Source organism: Leuresthes tenuis, unplaced genomic scaffold, assembly GCF_036924035.1.
Source record: "Leuresthes tenuis unplaced genomic scaffold, fLeuTen1.0.hap1 SCAF_20, whole genome shotgun sequence".
NCBI lineage: Eukaryota > Metazoa > Chordata > Actinopteri > Atheriniformes > Atherinopsidae > Leuresthes > Leuresthes tenuis.
Window position 1 is genome coordinate 13,394,292 of NW_027325374.1, and position 23,358 is coordinate 13,417,649.

At 41.5% G+C, this 23,358-nt stretch overlaps 2 protein-coding genes across 3 annotated transcripts; one reads left to right on the top strand and one right to left on the bottom strand.

The window, feature by feature from the left end:
• The first annotated feature begins 66 nt into the window (after positions 1-66).
• LOC140278642 (ataxin-2-like protein) lies at positions 67-11,637 on the top strand. Of its 2 annotated transcripts, XM_072373696.1 has the most exons (24): positions 67-293; positions 688-797; positions 1,594-1,633; positions 2,069-2,125; positions 3,023-3,094; positions 3,254-3,413; positions 3,888-4,009; positions 4,166-4,257; positions 4,739-4,987; positions 5,407-5,837; positions 5,930-6,016; positions 6,123-6,236; positions 6,447-6,527; positions 6,715-6,767; positions 7,524-7,861; positions 7,963-8,032; positions 8,647-8,781; positions 9,018-9,081; positions 9,231-9,409; positions 9,530-9,671; positions 9,809-9,918; positions 10,414-10,593; positions 10,748-10,904; positions 10,998-11,637. In XM_072373696.1, exons 2-24 carry the CDS (start codon positions 745-747, stop codon positions 11,045-11,047), a joined length of 3,036 nt encoding a protein of 1,011 aa, XP_072229797.1. In that variant the 5' UTR covers positions 67-293; positions 688-744; the 3' UTR covers positions 11,048-11,637. The 2 variants fall into 2 exon arrangements, with proteins under 2 accessions (XP_072229797.1, XP_072229796.1); XM_072373695.1 differs by having other exon boundaries at positions 67-797.
• A 52-nt stretch (positions 11,638-11,689) lies between these two features.
• Positions 11,690-17,447, bottom strand: adprh (ADP-ribosylarginine hydrolase). Its single transcript, XM_072373700.1, has 8 exons — positions 17,082-17,447; positions 16,456-16,570; positions 15,417-15,525; positions 14,982-15,080; positions 14,790-14,895; positions 13,719-13,985; positions 13,119-13,333; positions 11,690-12,359 (listed from the first exon to the last, which is right to left on the bottom strand). The coding sequence occupies exons 1-8, from the start codon at positions 17,087-17,089 to the stop codon at positions 12,211-12,213; spliced, it is 1,068 nt and encodes a 355-aa protein (XP_072229801.1). The 5' UTR covers positions 17,090-17,447; the 3' UTR covers positions 11,690-12,210.
• Between the last annotated feature and the right edge of the window lie 5,911 nt (positions 17,448-23,358).

Genomic DNA, 23,358 nt, shown 5'->3' on the forward strand with positions numbered 1-23,358 from the left:
TTCCATGTACGCGTGCTCACTACTAAGTGAAAGACGTACGCGCACGTAAACGCCCCCTCCCCCTTTCAGCCGGTTTCCAGTCAGCCGCGCGCGGATTGAGTCAAGTGAGCCTACCGAAAGGTGGTGTTGACCGACCGCAGCAGGTTTTCAGTAAGAAACCTGAAAATTTCAACCTCTTACGGCAACTGACAATAACGCCAAGTCTTTAGTTTTTAACGAAAGAGTCAGCGGTGCCGGAGTTAAGGCGTCAAGAAAGAGGAAAGAGAGTGAATCCCGGAGGGAAAGCGCCCGAAGTGAGCTTGAGGATCAAAAGCTAATGCTAAATTAGCCAGCTATTGCTAAATATATACACGGAAACTTATGTCGTTTAATTAGTTGCTTGCTTTGACGTAATATCTGTGGTTGCAAAGTAGATAGTCTGGTAAAATTTGATAAGTTATACATAATATTTAATTTAATTAACGAGAAGGGTTGTATTAAGATTTTAGGCCACAGGCGACTGGTGTTCATTTGCTAAAGTAGCCGGTCTTTCTGAGGTTACACCGGCTCTGCGCTCCGGAGCACAGGTGATATTGCTAAAGATAGTTGGCTTTCAAAGCAGCTTGACTTCAAGAGGTATCAGTTTTAATAAGTTCGCTTACACTTGGTACTGTCTAAGCCTTGTGCTTCGCAATGCTGAAACAACAGCAGCAACCCGGTTCGGGCGGGAGAAAGGCGTCAAACGGAACATCGGGCCCCGGCGGGATGTCCTCTCCAGTCAGCGGCTTCAACAGCGGCAGCAGGACACCGGCGGGAAGGTAAGCAAGAGGGGGTACTCCTGTTAGGACAGTCCGGGGATTGCACTGTGAGTGCAAGGCCTACCGGTTAAAGGACCATGTTACCAGTGGGCGTGACTGGGGTATTGTAGCTCATGTGTAAACCAATGAGATTAAGTTGTTTATGATGGACAGTAACTGTGGACCAACAAGAACGGTCTATTTGTTCTTAGCCGAATCAGTGAGGTGGGTCTAAGTTGGTGAAAGCTATGGACAGCAAATCAGCTTTAAGGCGAAATTAAGTTTATCTGGCCTCTCAGTGTTGAAGAATAGACTTATGTTGTTCCAAATACGTTTTAATTTATAAATTGACGCCTTTTTTTGGTAAAAGCTTGATAACGAACCCTTAAACACTGCAGGTTTTTATGGAGCTCATCTTTTGCCCCTACTTTGAGATGAGTTTGTGTTTACTCACGTCTTTATAGCGTCCCCCTTTGTTTTGTAAACCTGTGACTAGCAGCGATACAATTCCACGTGGGCATTCTTTGTTGAAAGTGACATTTTCTCATCCACATAAGTCTGAGTCACCTTATTGAAAACGTGAAGTTCAAAACTAAATGACACAATAATTTTCCTCTTTAGAAAAGTGTCCACATTTAGTGCTTTTACTTTCAATATAAAAGGTAGAAGCTGGCACCTCCATAATCTACAAAGTGGAAAAAATCTTTGAAGAAAAAAAGTAAAGCTTTTAAAGAAGTTTCTTTTTTTTTATGTGTGTGTATGTGGAATGACACTGATTTAACAGGCTTTCAACAGAAATTACCACTGTTTCTTGCAGGAATCGACAATCTGCAAAGCCATCATTCCAGTCATCTCCTGTGAGTATCCTTCAAGTGGGCTGTCACAAAGAACATTTTGTTCTTATTTAGTAAACATTTTTATCTAGAAGTCAGTATTTTGTTCTTTGGTCTTCGTAAAATTTAAGGAATAAGGAAGTGTTATGCCTTTTATTTACAAAACCTAATTGATGTAAAACATATTGTACTGAAGCATGAGATATTGTGTGCATTTAAAGAGTCAGGCTGAAGTCTTTTTGGTAACAACAAGAAATGGATCTGACAAAAGAGCATTTTAACTGGTTAAACTCGTATTCAGTCAAGTAGATCTGCTGACAAAAGGGAGTATTCAAATGTTTCTTCAGTAGAACTTGTATGTTCTCACCTCAGGGGTAAACATTCCTTCACAACCAAGTTTCTTTTGCATCTCTATGAAACTTTGTCTTGATATATACTTATATCTTTTCCCCTGTATAGGTATTTGAGGGTGTGTACAACAATGCGAGAATGCTTCATTTCCTCACAGCTGTAGTGGTGAGTCATTTGGCTGGTTGTCAGTATTCTTATCATGATTATTCTACAGAAAATGTTGGCATCAGCCTCTTTCGTTATTACAATGGTGTTGGAGGTTTGACACAACCAACCTGTTTTGCCTAATTTATTTTTAAAGGTCTGCTGTTTATGTTTAAAAGTGGCTAAAATTGTGGAATAAGGCAGGTTATAGCTAGTTAAAATGATTTTTTTACAACTGGAAGAAGAAGAAGGAGATTGTGTGTTACATTTATTTATCAGATGCTTTTATCCAATCCCACTTACAACTGAGGGAATCCGGTGGGGTTCAGTAGCCTACCCAAGAATCCTTGGAGATCATAATCTTATGATTCAATAGTAACCACTCTACCCCCCAAAGTACAGCCACTCAAGACAAGACACCTTAAATCAACTATTGTCAGGAACAGTGTGGGGGATCTCAAAGTTTCTCATTATATTTGATTGAGTTTTTTCCTTATTGTCACTATATGCAGTGGAACAGTGCAGTCCAGACTAACAATGTAATCAGATCATCAGAACATCATCAAGGATATCACTGATTGTTTTCCCACAAGAAAATCTGTGGCTCAACTGTCTTCTTCTGCTCAAAGAACTTTGAACAATTTCTATCCACCTTTTTAGGCATTCAGTAAAGTTTACTGTGTAGTTATTTCTGTTTAGGAGTCTGGCTCTGCTAAACAAACTGGGCTGAGCACTGCTTTCTACCCCCTTGTTGTAAACACACACACCCCTGAGATGACGTTACACAGAAACCAATCTATTCACTACGCTCTGTAACTCCACCAATGTACTTACAGTTTGGAAGTTTCATTGATTTATAAAGCAGTTAGTATTATTTCTGGTCAAATGAAGTTAAGAGATAAATTGATTCTGTTTCAGGGGTCAACGTGTGACATAAGAGTGAAAAATGGCAGCGTATTTGAAGGCATTTTCAAGACTCTGAGTTCTCGGGTAAGACGTGCACCAAATTGTTAAAATACTGTAAGCAATCATGCATTAATAAATCTGTGTCAAAACACAATATGACTTTTAATTTAGTTGTTTAAAATCTATAGTGCAGGTTCACACAGTCCTCAAATTTCTTCTTTATTCCTGATGTCTGCCTGCTAGTGCGAGGTGGCCGTGGATGCTGTACATAAACAAAGTGAAGAAGGAGGCTCAACCTCGGCTCCACCAAGAAGAGAGGACATTACTGACACCATGGTCTTCAGTCCCTCAGATCTGGTTACGATGATCTGTAGAGATGTAGACCTAAACTATGCCACCAGAGGTACAAACACATCCACGAATGCACCCATAGTGTTGTGTGCACACTGGGTCAATAAAGTTAGAAACAACTTCCTCACAGGGTACAGCGTACAATCACAGTTTCTTCTTAGTAACTTACTTATAAATTATTTATTTATTTTTGTTAGACAAGTGAACATTAGATAGTGTAAATGCTTTTTACTTGATTCGTGGTAATATATTTTCCAAGTGCTGCAACTGATGATTAACATCCATTTAGTTTGAGCAATGAGGGGAATATTATTTGCTAAGTGTGATTCAGACTTGACTGGTATGAAGTTTCCCTTTGTGTTTCTTGGGAATGGGAGGGGTGTGTAATATGAAGTTCTGCTCCACCTGTCTGCTGTCCGGTTAAAAGAAAGCAGCAGTAGGAAATGTGGACTGTGGGCAAATCTTTTCAGAGGAAATAATCTTCGATCTTTTTCTGACGTCTTGACTTTTTCTGTATGATTTTTAGACACCTTCACAGACACAGCCATCAGCTCCAGCCGCATCAATGGAGAGCATAAAGAGAAGATTTTACAGAAGTGGGATGGTGGAGACAGCAATGGAGAGAGTTATGATCTAGAAAATGATGCAGTGAGTTGTTCTCTCATATTAAAAAGTAGAAAAGCCTACAGTCAAACAGTCCAAAATGCAGTTTTAAATGATCATATATAATATTAACAACTCTGTCTTCATATTATTGCATTGATTGCATTACTACCTCATTAATGTACCGATTTATCTCCTCAGTCTAATGGTTGGGATGCCAATGAGATGTTCCGTTTCAATGAAGTGAAATATGGAGTCACATCAACGTATGATTCCAGCCTCTCCATGTATACGTAAGTGAGTTTTGAATATTTGGTCCTGTTTTACACCCTGTTTGTGGATTTGATGGAATAAGAATTATATGGGCTTCTCTATTTTCTGTTAATCCAACTGGTCATTTTGGGATTTCTCCGATGGCTGATAGACTTGAAAGAATTGTCGATTACAAGTCGAAATGGTGATTTATTTATCTATTTGTTTTTTTACAACATGATTTTTGATTATATCAATGTCCATGTATGTCATTGTTCCACCTGGTTTTTAAATCTAAATACTGTACCAAGAGAAAATGGTTCCCTAAACACAAATGTTTGGGATTAATAAAATGATCATCGTCTCCTTTTGAGTGTGAACAGTTGTAACATTATGACACAGATGACATGAGCATGCATATACAGTTACTGGCATTGATTATGTCCTCATCAATTAAAAAAATTAAATGTATTTTTTGCCTTTTCTTCTTCTGTTCTCAAATTTTCTTTCTGGCTACCATAGAGTTCCATTAGAGAGAGGCAACTCTGAGGTCTTTCGGCAAAGGGAGGCACGCGCTGCTCGTCTGGCCAGCGAGATTGAATCAAGCCCCCAGTATCGCCATCGCGTGGGCCTGGAAAATGATGAGGGCAAAAGTGAGGAGGACAAGTACAGCGCTGTAGCGAGGGATGGTAACGATCGGGAGAGGGGTCGTGAGAGCCCCCGTGACAGAGAGCGGGAAAGAGGCCGAGACAGTCCTGGAGCCAGCAACAGGTGAGATTGGCTGATGGAGATGAGATGGATAGTCGTAGTGATTCCCCTGCATTTGATATTTACCAACTTTTTGTTGTGCATACTGAAACAATACTTAAGAGTACTTTACACTTGAAAAATTAGTACAGTCTTTATGAAAGTCAATGATTTATTATACACGGCTGAACACACAAACTGGTTTGAAATGCAGCTGCCTTGTACAGGTGGATGGTTTAAACTAAGATTAAGTTTACAACCATTAGAACTTCTTTTTTTCAGTCTGTCTCAACACTCCAGCTATTTCAACTTATTGTGAACTTTGCACACTTTCTAGCCTCAAAGTTTAGTTTCTTGATTTTTATTTTTTGACAACAGCAAGTTTAAGTGTTTTCTAAGTTAAGTCAGCCATGTGTGTTTGATGGACTTTGTTACTTTGTCAGGGAGGGCAAGTACATTCCATTACCTCAGCGTCAGAGAGAGATGAATCGGGAACGAGAGCGAGCCGAAAGAGGTCCTGGCGGGCCTTCACCGCACAACCGTCTTGGCGGAGGTTACCGCTCCACCCCTCCATCCTCCTCATCCTCATCCCCCAGACCGCCGCTGCCCTCTGCTACTGGACCCCAGCCAGGGATCTCGCCTTCAGAGAGAAGCAGCCCTCTGTCAGGTCGAGGTGCTCCCCACCACCCACAGGGAAGCCCCAGCCCAGGCTCTGGTCCTGCAAGTCCATACACACCTGCCTCTCCTGGCGGACAAGCACCCACCCCAGCTTCTGCCTCCACTGCCACGTCCCCAACCAGCCCCCCAGCCCCACATGGACATGCAGTTTCTCATTCCAACTCACTGTCTGATGGTGGCAGACCTGTTAATGGAGGTAACTGTTGTCTCAGCTGCTGTCCCATGTGTGCATTTCACCAAGGCCAATTTTTATATTGATTTATTTTTATTATTTTTTTTTCTCTGCAGTCTCAGCTAGAACATCTCCTAAAGCCCAAAGACCGCCTCAGTCGAGCAGGACAAGCCGCACTCCAAACTCACACTCTCAGCCTGCAGGTAGGTCTTCAGTCACACTCGCTCAACTTCAGTTTCCAGGTTGTCTCTGATATTATTGATGCCATTTGCAAAAAAAGCTCATTTTACTTTACTTATGTCCCTGCAGCTGCTCGTTCCCCTAAATCAGGCTCTTCCCAGGACACACCTTATTTGGACACTTCTTCCGTCTCCATGCCTACCCAGAAGACATCTGGCCCCGCCCCTCTCTTTCCTGTTGATGGTACAGTCTCACCAAGATTTTTATTTTTTATTTTTTATCGTATAGCAAAAGTATACAAACAGTTGAAATAAAAGTTAAGACCATCCGTCTCCTTTAAAGACCCAAGCTTTGATGAGACGGTAGCCTGGAAGCAGTAGGCAAGATGCATTCAAGGCTAGGATTCAAATTAAGTTCCACAAATATTTGACTTTCAGTTTGTTTTCTTTACAGTGAATGTGATCCTTGGCACAGCTGCAAAAGAACGCTCTGTGGAGAGTCCGAGCAACACCGAGGACGGCAAAAGCAATAAAGGTATGTGTGCTTCAGTCTAGTAAAGGTTACCTACTTGGAATGTAAAGTCTTAACTTGGCAAATGAATAAAAAGCAAGCACAATCGGCTTGTTCAGAATGACAGTTTTTGTGTTCCTGGCACTGCTTAGTTTGGAGTGTTATTTAAGTAACTTTTTTCCCCCTTTATCTCTTCTACCGGCTCCCTCAGTCCAGCAAAGGTCGCATATTGAAGAGCTGCGGAAATTTGGCAAAGAATTTAGGGTAAGCGTGCAACTGTCTTACAGTGAGGTGTGAAATGAGGAAATTATCACCAAACAGAAGGCCGTCTCAGACACAGACATTGCTGATTACTTGGTTTCCATTTGAAACCTCAATCCTGTCTCATTCATGTAGTTATGACTAATAATATTCATTACTTGACTCTGAGTGGGAGATGGCCTACTCGGTATCAGTAGATTTCTTTAACTGAATTGAACTGATTACAGTCTTGCTCCTTTCATGGTGTTAGTTTTTATTCACACAGAGGGAATACATACACAGAGGTATACATGTACGGAAAGTTAGTTTTTGCATTCATTCAAAGTCACAGAAAATAGTGTAAAAACAATTTCAAGTTGTTTTTTTTAGTTTTATTTTATTTTTTAAACCTGGACCTGGCATAAAATATGTTGATCGACTCATCGATACCATTTTGGTGAAAGTCGGCGTCCTTCAGGCGGTATTTATATCACTTGAGAGCTGCGTATTATCCATATAATGGGAAATGATCGTATTTTATGCCAGAAATAAGGTGCAGGTTTAAAAAAAACTTCCTCATTAAGAAGTTGTGAAACTGATCCCGATGGAGCAGCTAATTTAATTGCTCCTTTTCCCAGTTCCTAATGGAGTCTGGGAACTGATAATGAATCCTATAGTATAATAAATAAATCATAAAGTAATTAGCTGGGCTTCTCACAGTTTTCCAAATGTCTCATCTCTGATTGTCACCGTTGTCATTTACCTGTTTCTGTCTTCCAGCTTCAGCCAAGCGGAGGCACCTCTAGCTCTCCCAGTTCTCCAGCAGCAGCTCCTGCTTCAGTCAGTGAGGTCGCCCAATCCAACGCTACCAAACCCTCGCCATCAGACGCTCACCCTGCTTCAGAGCCCAAAGCTCAGCCTCCAGCTCCCAGCCCTTCCCAGCCTCAGCCTCAACTCTCACCAGCTCCCACTGAGGATGCAACCAAGGATGCTGCAAGCACCAACACAACGACACCACTTTCAGACAGGCAATCACCAGCCACCCCTCAGCCGGCAAGGACCCCGGGAAGTGAAGATGTCAAGTCTGAGACAACGGAACGAACAGAGGGTGTACCAGAGTGAGTTTAAAGGACAACTGATTTAGCATCGGTAACAGTTTGTTTTTGCTTGCATACGGTTATTCTGATTCATGCGTCTAACAATTCTTTTTATCTTCTAGTCAAGTAAAGAAATCAACCCTGAACCCGAACGCTAAAGAGTTTAACCCCGTCAAACCTCAAATGCCCATGGTAAGTCAGTGTAATGGAAAAGAATAAATAGATATTTGATAATGCTAAGCCAGTTTCACACATGGATGCTGTTTCACATGAAAGTGAGGACCATTTGGTCCGGACTTTTTCTGCAGTTGTTTTTCACACAAGTGCATCAAAGCGGAAGGTTTTCTGCTGGAGAATCTCCTGGCTGGAAATAAAAGAGGGGGGTGGGGGTTAAGCAGAATGTTTTCTGAAAGAAAAGCTAAAAGCTACTCATCCAAAAAAAACTAAAAAGTTTCATAGTTCTGCTCTGAATTTTGACCCCGTCACCTCTGCCCGTGTTATGTCACACCGTTGCTGCCTGGACCTTTTTGCTACATGGATATTCTGCGATCAAGAAGGCAGCAGCGGACCCATCCATCAGCTGTCTGAAAAATAGACAATATAGCTCTCGCTTGAATGGATTTGACTCTTTTTAGGTTTGAGTAGTTTTAGATGTTAGATGTACGGCAGGTAAGACACTGACAGCTCAGAAGTATTCCACCTGGTGAAAAGAAGGAAATATCCCTTGTAGTAGTATTTTATCTTACAAGGCAAAACACACATGTTAATTTATGATTTTAATGTATAATGTGTTCTGTTTCACACAGACAAAGCCCAACACTGCACCCACCCCCCCTCGGCCAACTCCTCAAAGCCCAGTGGTCCTGCAGCACCCAGGCGGGCAGGGGCCAATCTACAACACTCCTTACCTCTCCTATGTCTCACAGATCCACTCTGTGCAGGTATGTTAGTAACACCTAAACATACGTCAATGTTTCTTTCATTGTAACAACTGTTACAGGGATGTTGGTGTGTAATTACGGTCTCTGATGACAAACTTAAATTCTTTAGTTCCTATGTTGTTTCAGTTTTTGATTAGTATAATAATGCTCTTTATGAATTTCTACTTGGAAGATTTTTTTTTATCTACATAGCATTAGTTCTGCCTGGGTTAACCTGCCGACCCTTTCTTTTTCAGCCTCCACCCATGTACCAGTACACCATGTCCACTGTCAACCAAGGAAAATACCCCAGGACCAAAGGTAAATGCAGACTTCCTCCAGTACTGTGTGTCATGATCTCCTTTAATTTTCCATTTTCACTTAATGATCTTCATAAATAATAAATTTGTGGCACATAATGTTTTGTCCTGCATGTTTCTGTCGTCTTCATAATTCCTTCCTGTCACCAGGCTCAGTAGTGGCTCCGCGGTCTGATCATGGTACCTCCGCTCAGCCAATGCTGCAAGCTGCTGCATCAGCAGCTGGGGCTCCTCTGGTGGCGTCCCCTTACCCACAGTCCTACCTTCAGTACAACCCTCAGTACAGCCAGCAGCAGGTCATCCAGGCCATGACATCCTACCCTGGACAGGTAAAAAATCAAAGCTGTAAGCTTTAAATTGTTAGAGGGTGTATTTTATGATGAGTGGCAACTCTTTAGTATATTGAGATGGAAAGATTTTTTAGAGTTTCTCTTTTCTGCCCTCTACAGCCAATGTACTCCATGCTACAAGGTGGAGCCAGGATGATGGCTCAAGGTGGTGGTCCCCACCCACAAGCTCTTGGACCACCAGGAGGCCCACAGTTCCCTTCACAGGGGGATGGACCTCAAGGACCACAGCAAGGCATCTATGGTGAGTGATTATGGATGAAAGTGAAAATATATATAATGCATGGAGTGAGCAGTCGCACATCAAAAACATATTGCTTCCATACTTCAAGTTTTTCAAACAAAGTCAAATCTGTTGCCAAATTGATCTTTTCTGTGTAGCTCCGCAGTCTTTCTCCCATCACTCGGGCGCAGTTCATCAGCCTCAACCCTCCAGTACCCCAACAGGCAACCAGCCCCCACCCCAGCATGCTGCACCCAGCCCTGGACAGGTACAACACCCCCAATAGGAATGAGCCGAGGTTTCAGCCCTGCCTGTGCAGCATGGTTATGTTGTCACATTTTCATCCAGATGACCAAGTTTCAGTTTCACATTTCCATCCTGCTTGATTGCATTTTTCCTTCTGTGTAAATGTGATTTTATAAGTTATTTAAGTATCCCAAGCTTCAGTTACATGTTGTACACCTCGCTACGCAGAATGTATTCATTAGTAAAACTATTAGTTAAAGCTGATTGTTTGTTTTTAAAGCAGTCTAACCACATTATACCGTGATAGGTTTTGGCATTACCTATTAACTTCTAGTACTGAAAAATACAGCATGTTGTTCAGGACATTTTGATTTCCTTCCATTAAAATAAGTGGAGCTGCAAAACTAGTTTGGGTCTTACTTTTGAGAGGAAGCATAAGTTCAGCCTACCCCTCAGGATTAAACTCAGATGGTGCGACACAGCTATTATTTTTTATCTGTCTGATATCTTCTTTCAGAACGCCCAGTCCGGCCCACAGCCTCAGTCCTTATACCACTCAGGTCCTTTGTCGGCACCAACACCACCTAACATGCCTCCAGGCCACACGTCTCCACAGAGCTCTTACCCCATTCAGGGGTACAGCATTCACAGCCACCAGGGCATCCCGCCCAATTACCCCCTGGGACAGATAGCACAGGTATGGCTCTATTCATCTGCTCTACAAGCATAAATATTGTACTTTTAGTTAGATCGTGCTTTATAAGGAGGCATTAAATGTAACCATGCAGTATTGTTTAAACTGAAGGCTTTTTGTTCTGATCTAATTTTTTTTCATCTATATCCTCCACCAGGCCCATGTACAAGGAGCTATGTCAGGTCCTCACCACTCAGGTAGCCATGGTCAACCCCAGTTAGTGATGTTACAGCCTCAGCAGGGTCCGGGGGGAGTCCCTCAGCACGGACCTCAGCAAGGAGCACATCCGCACTTTTACATAGGACACCCACAAGGTATGAGAAGTAATGCAAAAAACTGAAGAGTCAAATAAAACTGTCTGTTGGAAGTATGGCCTTTACATTTCTTCTTCTTCTCCTCTCTTACAGCAATGCAGGTACAAACACACCCTGCTTCATTCCATCCGCCTGGAAACTAAATTCTTCTGCCTCCCAAACTGCACCCCACCCCTCCCTTACCTGCTGGACATTAGGCCCAGGAAAATATGACTCGTAATAAACCGACAGAATCATACAGAGGAGAGAAGAGATTCTCACAGCACCTTATCGTTCTGCTGTAATGTTGTTCATCAGTACAAATCTCTGTGTCAGCCCCAGACAAGGAGGACCTTTTTTTAATGATGACGAAGACGAGAGGACAGCAGCGACGTCCGCCCCCTCCCGCTGCCGAGCTTTTCCCTCCAACTTCTTCCCATTTCTTGAGACGTGAGGAACCTTGCTGGGTGAACCAGCGGGAGAGTGAAAAACAGATGGAAAAACAGCAGCAGACCCTTTATCTTCCAGAAATGTGTTTTTAGCCTTGTGAGGTTTTCTAAGTACCACGACACAAATGGGATTCTCATGAATATACAGCATGAAAGGAAGAATGTGAAGACGAGAGGGGACTTTTAGCAAATAATTTTTAAACTATTAGTTAAGACCACCCATTTACCCCTCTTCTCTCCTGTAGGAACATTTAATTAATAAAAAATGAACAAGACAAAAAAAAGTGAAAAAAAATAAAGTAAAATACAATGACCAAAAAATAAAGTTTTCAACTCAACTACAAAGGTTTTGTTTAAAAGTTTATTCGGTCATTAATTGTGCTTGTCTGGACTATTGCAGTGAGCATTCCTGCTTGAACAAACTCAGCAGCCATGATGAGATACAGATGTTTATTTTTTCATTAGTCTTCTGCAAGAACACATTTAATGTGAAGCTCGCTGAGCATTCATTATCTCAGGTTGACAAAATGAAGTAATTACCTCCCGGGGGAGGGCTTTTTAGCTTCCAGTCTTATTTGCACAGTGAAACCGCTCCGTGTTGTTTGAAAACATTCGCTAGGGGGACCCCTGCACACATCAGCCCGACTGCCATCTTCAGGAGGCACACTGTCCTTGGGGCAGAAATGACTCTTTGGGTTAGTGGGACAGCGTTTTCCCTTCAGGCAGGTATGACAACACACTCTGTTGCTCAATGACAGCACAACAGATCAATGCACTACTGAGTGTGCCTGTTAGTTTTACGTCAGTGTGTCCTAGTTTCCCTTCACAGCAACATGTTCGGGCACACTTGGTCTGGGCTGCAGGTTGTCACTGCCTTATCAATGTGACAGGGCATAGAGCTGTTCGGCGCAACGCTCCAGTCGCTCCCGGTACTCCAGATTGCAGTAGTTGCCCTCAGGAACCCCTGCGGTGCCGTGGAGGAGACCCCAAATGCAGCAGGCGATCGCTGCAGTGCTGTCGCTGTCCCCTGGTCAGGAATGTAGAGACAACAGAATGAGTTCTGCCGGTGGAATTTACATACCTAAGAGTCACACTGACCGAAGCTCACCCAAGGGTGAAAGGTGTGGTTTGGATTTGTTGATGAACAGAGGACCACAGGCCTTGGTTAGACAGCGGAAGAAAAAAACTTGAGTGTATTCAAATAGTTTCAACATTTATCATGTCATCTTTTCAGGATAGGAAAGGTACTCCAAATACTGATGTATAATGAAAATATAAAGATGTAATATTCCAGTGTTGAAGCTGGAGGCCTTAAACTAACTAAATCAAAAATATCGACACTTTTCAGCATCAGTTTTGGAATATTAAAGCTGGAATCTGGACATCTCTGTTCATCGAATGCAAGTTTTCCTCTCGTTCGTTACCCAGTAGTTATTTATTAACTCTGAGTCTGAATGGCTGGTCTTAGCAGCGGCATATTTAAACTCATAACACAAAGACGAATTTTCTGGCCTCGATCCGTGATGATGTTGTGTTGTCAGTTGTGTCAGACTGAGTTAGTAGTGAGCCTGCATAACATTTTATTTTATTCCAGTTTAAACATTTAAATCATGAGGCACATTCACAATATAGTTAGAGCTTAACACTAAAGCATGAACAAGGCAGAAGATAGAGAACACTTATTAACTTTTTTTTTTTTCTTTAGGGAAAGGTTTGGCACAATTAAAATTAAGACAATACTTCCCTTAAAGGTCACATTAGCAAAGTATACCAAAGAACGACTGACCCCCATGGAAACCAGCTCTGCTCATCAGCTCCTCCCAGTCTGGGCCTGACCCCAGCAAGGCATCCAGCGCTATCATTGGAGCGTCGTGTCCGCTGCGTCCTGCCCAGCCAGACAGACTGAAGGTCTTATAGGCCTCATCCCTCTCAGCTGGGCCATAGGCGGAGGGCCAAATTACAGGTCCCACTCCACAAGAGATGCCCCTCACATCCAGATACCTGTGAACAGAGGTAAGATGTCTTAGTTTTGTGTAGGCTGTGACATTTTTTTCCCTGCCAGTGCAGATTACAAGATGTTAAACACCTTTAATTTCTTTTTCTTCAAATAACCTCTATTAACCTGATGGACCTGGAGGCCACCGAAATATTGATTTAAATCGACAGGTAAGTAATCAATTTGTCCATCAGTCTTATCTCTCCATTAGAGGCTGTGGGTTAGAATACAAATGAGGTGCGAACCCTTCCGAAGGACATTTCCCAACAATGTCGTGTCACCATCCGTTTACCTTGATGCCTGAACCGGCCGTGAGAGCTGCTGATGTTGCAAACCGATACTGAAGTAGTTTAAGACAACCTAGAACATCCTGATTTCAGCAGCACATACCACTGCCACTTGTCACAGAAGTAGTCCCAGTCTCTCTCGGTTTCCTCCACGGCAAACTCTCGACCCCGAACAAACATCTTCGCTATTGGGCAGGCTTCGTTGATCAGGCCCAGACCCCAAGTGGTGATTGGTCTGCGCTGGACGGCATACGAGGTGAAAAGGGCTGCTGCTACAGCGCCCAGGAAACCCGTGGGGTGTGGGTGGGTCATCCGGCCTGTCTCCACAGCAACGGCAACCAATGACAACAGCTGGTCAGGCTTCGGATACCTGGTGTGGATTAATAAGTCTTTATTAGTGTTTATTACTGAGGATACTCGAGCTGCCTTGCATCTTTTGACTTATTTATTTTTAATTAAATCTTTTTATAACTTTGTTATCGTATTGATAAATTTTTAATTCTGACTATACGTTTGTCTGATTACTGAGGTTTTCCTGTTCTAGGGCGCAGGGGCCTAGAAAAAAGGAATCCCATCTTTAATGAGAACGCCTACATCTTGTCATGTTGAGAACATCAGATGTACAGCTGATCTCAACCACTATGGATGACTGTGATGATCTCTGTTGCCAGCTGACGTCACATCTGCCACAACTGCTCCTCTACGAGTCTGTTTGAAAGTTAGATCTGGGTTTTTTTTGGCCAGATGGGTGTGTTTGATAAATGGGTTTACCTCTGATGAAAGGCAACATTAACATATACATTTCATGGAGCTGAAAACATCCGGTGATAGACGAACGCAACTAAATTCCAGGGGAAGACTGATTACATCACATCATAAAACAACAGAGGGGTGCACTGACTCCTGGAGTGTTTAAAAAAATACAAACTTAGTGTATCAATATTTTGCACATGAATCTGCATCAATTTGTACATTTCTATACATCAAAAACAATCTGTGAAGATAAAGTTTCAGCAGGACATCCTTAAGATACCCTCAAGGAAAGCAATACTTTAGTGTTACTGACAGTAAAAAGTGCTTAACTACACAAATAAAAAAAGCATATATATATATATATATACTGAGTTGCATACTAATAAGAAAGAGCTATTAAAAGTGCATTCTTGTGTCTAACCTCAGTCCAATACACATGGACCTCATAGCAGCTCCACAGCCTGTCCCCTCAGGGTTATATAGCACTCTGTACCCCCCTTCCTCTCCTGGCTTCAGCTGGGAAATGCCTAAAAAAAAAAAAAAAATGAAGTGCAAATTGAAGTTACATTACTGCAACCAGCAGACGTGGTACGAGTTCCCAATAAACACTTACCCAGAATGCTTGAAGGGCCTGGTTTCCTCCCATCCATGTCTTTCATTCCCTCCACGTAACGAGCAGCCACCTCATGCAGGAGCTCCTCCCCCGTCTTCCCTGCGAAGGGAGACGACAACTTGTTCAAACTGCAGACATTTAAGATGAAACTGATCTGTGTACAGAGCAGGTTGTTTGCCTTATCACAGTAAAGGTCAAGTTGAATTTCCGTCTCCGTCTTTGCACTTGTGTAGAGCCATAATAGAGCAGCAAATCAAGGCATGACTGGAAATTAGATGTAACCTTTAGCTGGCGCTCTTGAGGAGGAGGGTGCGATGTGCTGTGTTCTGATAAGGTCTGATCAATCCAATCAAATCCTCATTTGAAACATAACAAGCAACAGCAGGGGTGGAAACGGCAGAGTAACACATGGGTTCAGAGGGATTTTGACCTCACCAGTTGCCAGTCCTTCAGCTGTTGCCAGATGCAGAACTGTGTCATCGCTCACCGGCCAATCGGGACGCTCAGCCTTGATGTTCTTCAGGCCACCGAGCTCCTGCAGCTCCTGCAGAGCCAGAAAGGATGAGGAAAGACATTCAGAATTGTTTAGAATTGTCCTCCTGAAATATGCAAAGCCTTCCCTGAGAAAGATGTCATCTGGATGGGAGCATATGTTGCTCTAAAACCTGTATTCCTCCACAAAGTGCTTATGGACAAGATCTATCAAAGCCAACATATCAGAAACAAACTGATTCTGATATGTGACATATATTCTTTGAGCACTGATGGTGCCTTTCCAGATGTGCAACTTGCCAGTTCAATAGACACAAATGCACCATCCAACCATCAGAGATGCAGGCTTCTGAACAAGCTTCCTGCTTCTCCTCCTCTTTCATCCAGAGGACAGGATGTCCGAGATTTCCAAACAGAATTAAAAATTTAGATTCATCTGACCACAGAACAGTTTCCCACTTTGCCTCAGTCCATTTAAAATGAGCTTTGACCCGGATGAGACGGCAGCGTTTCTTGATCATGTTCACATATGGCTTCTTCTCTGCATGATAGAGCTTTAATCTGCATTTGTGGACGGCAGGGTGAACCGTGCTCACAGACTGTGACTTCTGGAAATGCTCTGGAGTCCATGCAGTGATTTCCCTGACAGAATCATGCCTGTTTTTTCTGCCCCAAGACTGCGGGCATGCAAAACTGATTCTCAGCCCCATCCCATGTACACAGAGACGTCTCCAGATTCTCTGACTGTAGATTATGGAATATTTGAAGTCTTCACAACTTCACATTGATGAACATTATAATGAAAGATATTCCACAATTTGCACATGTCTTTTGGCACTTTGCTAAAACATTTTTACAGCCCTTTTGTTTTTCTAACATGTTGCCGCTGTCAAATTTAAGATGCGCTCATGTTTTCATGACATTGAAATGTCCTCATCTAGCAAAAACAAGAGCCCCCACTTTGTGGCATTACCACACCAACCTGGTGAATAGCTGGTCCAGATTCATTGTACTCCCACAATTGATTCCTGTAGCCCAGAGCATCACCAGCACCACTGAGCACCATGGCCGCCTTGTAGTGCTCCACTGTAACGGACCTGCTTAGACAGAGAGACTGGATTGGTGGCAGGTTATACTTTGCAATGTCCTCTGAGACCTCCAGTAGATCATGAGAGGATCCGCTTTGAACCAGTTCTCAGTAGTCACTGTGGAAATGCCGCTTTGCAAACATTTTACAAAGTTGATCTACTTTCTTTCCTATAATAGTAATTTGCACTTTTCAACCCTGAAAAACCCCATAAAAAACGCACTACACAATTAGAAAGTTAGCCTCTCTGTGGCATTATCTAATATATCCTTCTTGTCTTATTTGGCTGAAAATCTATTCCCTTGAGGGAAATGCACCAAGCAAATAGCAGTACTACTGACAGTAGGTTACTATCACCTAATTCTGCATGCATGTTTGCATCACATTTGTATTCTAGTCTGTTATACTTAACATATGAGTGAGTTGACCAAGAGATATAACGTTGAGCTCTGGCTTCATTTGAAAAACAATGTAACGACAACCTCGCAGGGAATTGTCCGCTCATGTAGCGGCAGCCTCACCGGTTCATTGCAGCGCGTCCTTCCCCGCAGTCAGTCTTCTCGAGGGGGGGAACTCGCTTTAGTAAACACCGGGGCTGCGAACCGAACGGCCGCACAAACGCCGTTGACTATTCCGGGCTACTTTGCGTCACTCAGTGGCTCAGTTCCACATTAAAGACACCTGCAAAACGCCAACGACTTGACGGGATTACACGCCACTTTCCGCAGACTCCCCCCTAAAATGTACAGGCTAAAAAAAGACTCAGCGGTAACACAAGCTCAGGCGGCTGTTCCTCGGTTGGCACGATGGGGACGTGTAACAAATGTCAAATGCTTCTCCAACTGCGCTATAATCATTCACGACCTGCCAGACCAGACGCGCAATTCTCACATCCCACATGCGCCATAAAGTTTTCTGTCTGAACAGTGAAGGAAAGATGGTGGCGAATGAAAGATACTGTTTTTTTTTATTTGACTGAAACCACGAGAAGTCATGGAAGGGTTTGGTGAAACTTTTTTTTTTAAACTACTCACAAATAAAATGGTAGAGTTGAAATAAACATGTCTTACAGAAATAGCTGAGTGGAAGTATGACATATAACAGTAGGCACCCTCAAAAGTTAATATTGTATGGTACTATTTCTTTGTTTAATCAGTAGCCAATAAATAGTCACACTTTGAATTAGGTTATTTTCATCCTCAGGCCCTGCATTCTTTATATGAGGAGTTATATGAGTTTTTTGCCTAAAAAACTACTTAAAGTCAGAGCTTGAGTTTTATATTTATCTTACTTAAACCAAATGGCAAGGAGAAGTTCAAATTGTGTTCAAAATCAAAGTCTGTGCATTAGGAGGTTTGATAACCTGAAAGTTTTTTTTTGTTTTTTTTCCCCATTCTTTGGGATGTTGTCCACACTGGATTTCAAACGCATAGTTTATAGTTTTTTTGTTTTTTTTTTACATACATTTAACAGTTTTTGGATAACAATGAAGGTACAAAGCATGGAAATTTAAACTTAAGTGTACTTATAAGGATCAATTAAGAGTTGGTTTTGATCATTTCATACCATTGAAATATATTAAGATATAAGATTAAAGGACAGATCAAAGGAATGAAAGGAAGATGCTGAATAACTTCACCTTCCAAACCCTCCAATCTTCAAATGTTGACATTTTTCATATGGAATGTAATGCAGAGGTTGATCTGTGACCATTTTATTATATCCTGTGACACTGTGTTATTCTTTGAAGTTATTTTTGTGCGATGTTGCGTGAAGGAACGCCAAAAACCTTCCGTGTGCACACAAAAAAACGTATAGCTCAAAAGTACGTGACTACTTCCCGTTTTGCCATGAGACTCGGTTGTATCAGCTGACTGCGGTCTACCTGCAGCTTCCTCCAAAAGTACTATCAACAAAGTAATTTTCAGATGTTTTAAGTTTAAAAATTTTATGTGATTATCAGAATCATTGCAAGATTACTGTTACTATTATGACAATTTCTTTCTTTCAACTTTTAAGTTAAAATGGACAGAGGAGATGTTAACATAATTTTCTTAAGCAGGCCCAAGTCTTCACCTTCAATTTCTTCATGTATGGGATCCTCCGGTTGATGTAATTCACAATGGACAGCTGGACAGGCTGGATTATATTGTGAATGTGCAACAAGCAGATCCGGTCTTGTCCATGAAGAGGACCAACACATCGGCCATGGCAACCATGAAAACCAAGACAACCAAAGTGTTGCCAATGTTGAGAACATTGAGGATATTCAAAACCTTGGCAATGTTGGTAACATGGAGGCAAATGACAACCCAGACAATCCCAATGTTGGTCATGCTGACAACATTGAAAATGCAAAGGAAGATGGTGCTAATGCTACCACTGAGGTTGCCATTGCATTGGAGTCCATCAGGATCTAGAGGAAGAGGAGCCCCTGCTTGAAGGATCAAGGAAAAGGTCACAGGGGATGATGAGCAAGATGATGAAGAGACGAGCAGTGAAGAATACAGGTGGTGGGATGAGTCTGCAGAAAGAAGCTCTGATTCTGAAAGTTTTGAAGAAAAGGCTGTTGAGGAAGATCTTTTGCCTGGTCCGTTGCTGAAAAGATCAAGAGAGGACAATGAAGTAGATGAGAGATGCAGCAAAAAGTCAAAGCAGTGTTATGAACTTGTAAGCCGCCATGACATTGTTGCAGTCCAAAGATTCACCAAAATTGATTCACAAAAACGAGCCCAATGCATTCTTGCAAGCCAGTCTGGGTTGGAAAATAAAATAAAAAAATACACTGGGCCCATACCTCAAATTCATGTCGGTTTCTGCCGTTCTGCTTTTTGGAAATCTTTCATGCCTACACCCACAAACCCCACCTCCCATCTTCCCCTCATTCATGAATTGTTCAAGGCACCTCATCTGCAATCGGCAGTCGAACTCCACGGCTACTTTCTAAATTGCGAGTCCTAATCTATTTTATACTGACATTCAGGACACTGCTTGGTTATTTTTCATCTTTTAAATTGTGTTCCCGTATTAAAAATGCTAACTGGCATTGTCATTTGGATTTGCATATATCAACATAAAGGAGATTGCCCTTTTAAGATTATTGTATCATAGCAAAGTTATTTGCTATGATACAATACAAAATGATATTAACAATTGTTCAAAATGTCATTAATTCCCAGGCCAGGAAAATTATATTTTAAAATTAATGATTTGAAAGACCACAGAAATAATGTGACTTTGCACAGTAAATAAAGTTTCTCCAGAAATATTCATTCTCATCCATGTTCTTGCATATATAACACCCACAATTCTATAAGTTGTATACAAATATTTATGACTCTTGAGGAGTTGGTGTGAAACTTACCAATTCTTCATAATGTTTCCCTGACACCACATGAATGCATTATTCAGTAGATACATTTACACAGTTCCTTGTTAAACCTTTGAGTAAATCTTGTTTCGATAATTCATCACCTTAAGCAATAAACCACAATGAGGCAGTAGTCTCTACAATCTTGGTAAATCTTTTCCTAGCTGAGATTAGCTAATAGCTATCTGTTGTAGCCCAGCATACCTATAGTCATTATTTCATGTAATGATATTAAATGCTGAAACGGTTTTTCTTGCTTCATGAAACTCAGGGAAAAGAGCCTCAGAAGACTGTAAGATTTGTGTTATTTCTTAACAAAAACTTCAGTGATCCATCACAACTAGTTAGGGTATTAAAGAGAATATTGAAGAAAGGATGAATCTTTAACAAAGAAAATGGCAAGAGGTTCACATCTCTCTTGAATAATAAGGATTTACGAGCTTTAGAAAACATTTAACGGAAATTGTGGAAATTTCTACAATCGAGAGACAAGTCACTGCATCCACACATGTGAGTTAAAACTCCACCATGGAAAGAAATGCACACACAAGGAAGGTCTCGAAAGGCCACAGTCTTCTCAGACCTAACTTCTTCCAAGTTGAAAACTGCACTTTGGTCTGTTGAATCAACATGTGAAAATAGTGGCCTGTTCATCCACCAGGTAAAGGAGAGGGGAACCATGTAGATGCACAGTTAAAACTCATATTTCTGATCAACGAGGTCCGTAGGACTTTGGAACCGTATACTAATTAATGACCTCTTCAGCCCCACGACCACTCTGGTTAATCATTGGATGAGGGTGTGATGCCACGGAATTATTTAATTGAGGTAACAGGGTAAGCTACAGGGTAATCAGGGGCCAAAACTGAAGCTGACAACAAATCAAAAGTATTTAGTAATATGATTCAGTTATAACATCCCTTTTTTCTAAATGTTGTCTTTTATGCATAATCACTACAGAAGTCAAAGAGCTGCTGAACCTACAGTAATTGCATTTGTACTATTTGAATTCACTCGAACGTACTTGTTTGCTCATTTGAGGATTCTTTTTAACTTGTTATTTTCTTAGTTATATTACAAATACAGTGAATTTAGCCCAGTCCTAGAAAAGATGTTCCTGGAAACCAGAGACACACGGTCTATCTACATTTTGTACATTGTGATTTTATGTTTTCAACAGTAAATGGACCATAGTTAGAAAGAGGAATGTAATGTCTTTTTTGTATTTTGCTTACATACGTAAGTTTAACATGGGCTCCCATTTTGATAGAGTTATCTTTTTAGTATACCTTTGGAATGGATATCCTGTTATTTGAGATCTTGGCTATCTGACGGCTGGATTTTCATGTTCGCATGTACACTGCCCCGCAATTTAAAAACATGGCCATGCCACTAAATCTGGCAATGTGACACCTTTATTCAGGGTTGTTTTTGCTCTGACAATGTGACTGCTGTGAACCAATCAGCAAATACATTTGCTCTGATTCAGGCTTTTTTTTTCTCATGAATGCAGCTTCCTTTTGTCCACTCACTCTGCAGCTGGATCTGTGCTCTCTGTGGTGTGCCTTTGAAGTGATTATATTATACCGTAGGTATTTCTTGCATCTCTTTGGTCAAACAAACTTGCTGCTTCTAAACTGTTCTGTGTTACCTGTGTGCTCTTAAGTTTTTTATGTTATGGTGTTATCAGTAAAAAAATACATATATATTTTTTTCATTCCAAGAGAAAATAGACGTGGAACGAGAGTGTTAAAAAAGGGTCAATCTCGTGTCAGTTTGTTAGAGTTGGCAGCCAGAGCCAGTTATTAAAATCAGATAAAGCAAGACAGTATTTGGCAGCGAGGGGAGGCACAGCGAGATCAGAAGTGGTTTAACAACCTAGGGAATAAATTGAGAAATGGACTGCAACTATTAGGGTAAGGCGGTAAGTTAGAAATATTTGCTGCAGATTGTTTTATAGTGGGAATGTTTAAAAACACAAATTAGCAGCTGTCAAACCTTTCAAGAAGGTGCCTCAGAGCCACTTCTGCGGCCGTCCTGTTCTCGGTATATCTACAGTGGTCAGTATCAGAGACACCTCACCCTTTGCTTTTAATACTTAAGATTAATTTGCTGAATCCTTAAGTGTCTTTAAACTGAGGTGAAATCCCATAAAACCACTAAAATAGTCCCTTGAACAAAACGTACCACACACTTAACATGTTGCTTCCACTTAAACACCTCGACTCTTTTACTACAGAGCCTTGTGGTTGCATAATGAAGGAAGAGGCTTCCCCTGAAAGAGACATGGTCTGGATGGTCCCTGTCCTAATAAATCTGGCACTCAATGATTTAAAAAAAAAAAAATTGACTTGCAGATAAGATATAAGATAGGAAATGTATCTATTGGTCTAAAAAAAACAATAGATAGCTAGTGGAGCAGAAAGGCAAAATTATACACAATTTAATCAGCATAAAAAGTTTATATTTGGAGTCACGGTACATTACACAGAGGTGAGCAGTTGTACGATGTTGTGGTGAAAGGAGGGAACAGCAGAGCTAAATGTGTCTGTTGGAGAAAGAGCTCCTCTGTCTCCATAGTGAGTCATGGATGGGGTGGGATGGATGATGAAGAGCAGTTGGTCCAGTGATTTCCTGTCTGTCTCTGGCTTGAACGTTTCCAGTTTCTGTCTAATTATTTTTGTTTTCTGGCTTCATGACTAAGTACATTGAGCGCACTTGCAACTCTGCCACTGATGCCAGCAGCGTTGAAAATTATTTACCAATCTGTTTTTTATTTACATTTTACACAGCATGCCAACTTTTATGGAATCAATTTACCACTTAAATGTATAACATATTAGCAGGATTTGTGTAACAAAAAATGTCTTCAATCCATTAAGTCTTGTCCCAGCTCCAGCCAATACACAGACGACATCAGAGGCCCATGTATATAAGTAGGGTGCAGAAGGACTTTAGCCTAGTTAACTGGTGTAAATTGGAAATCACATGTGGGATATTAAACCCCATTAAGGGCATGATAGTTTAGCGTTATACGTGGTAAGAATGATGGTATTTCACACTTAGAAACGATACTTTCAATTTGACAAATTTAGCATAAAAAAAGAGAATACATCTGTTGTATCTGTATCACAGCTGGTGCAACAGTGCAGGGAAATCATGATGAATGCCATTGATCCAACAGAGGCCTCTGTTCTCAAGCTGCAGTGTTGGTGAACATCCATTCTGCTTACATGAGCTACAGAGATCAATAAAGCATCTCACTAAAATCAAGCGTTTGCTCTGAAATCCAGCTCTAGATGATATGAAGTCGCAAAGCCACTGATCTGCTCCCACGTATTTCCTGCCACAGGGTGGCATGGTTTCACTGCAGCAAGCAAAACATCAGCTTAATGGCATACTTGATGATTGATGCTGGCAGGTGGTGT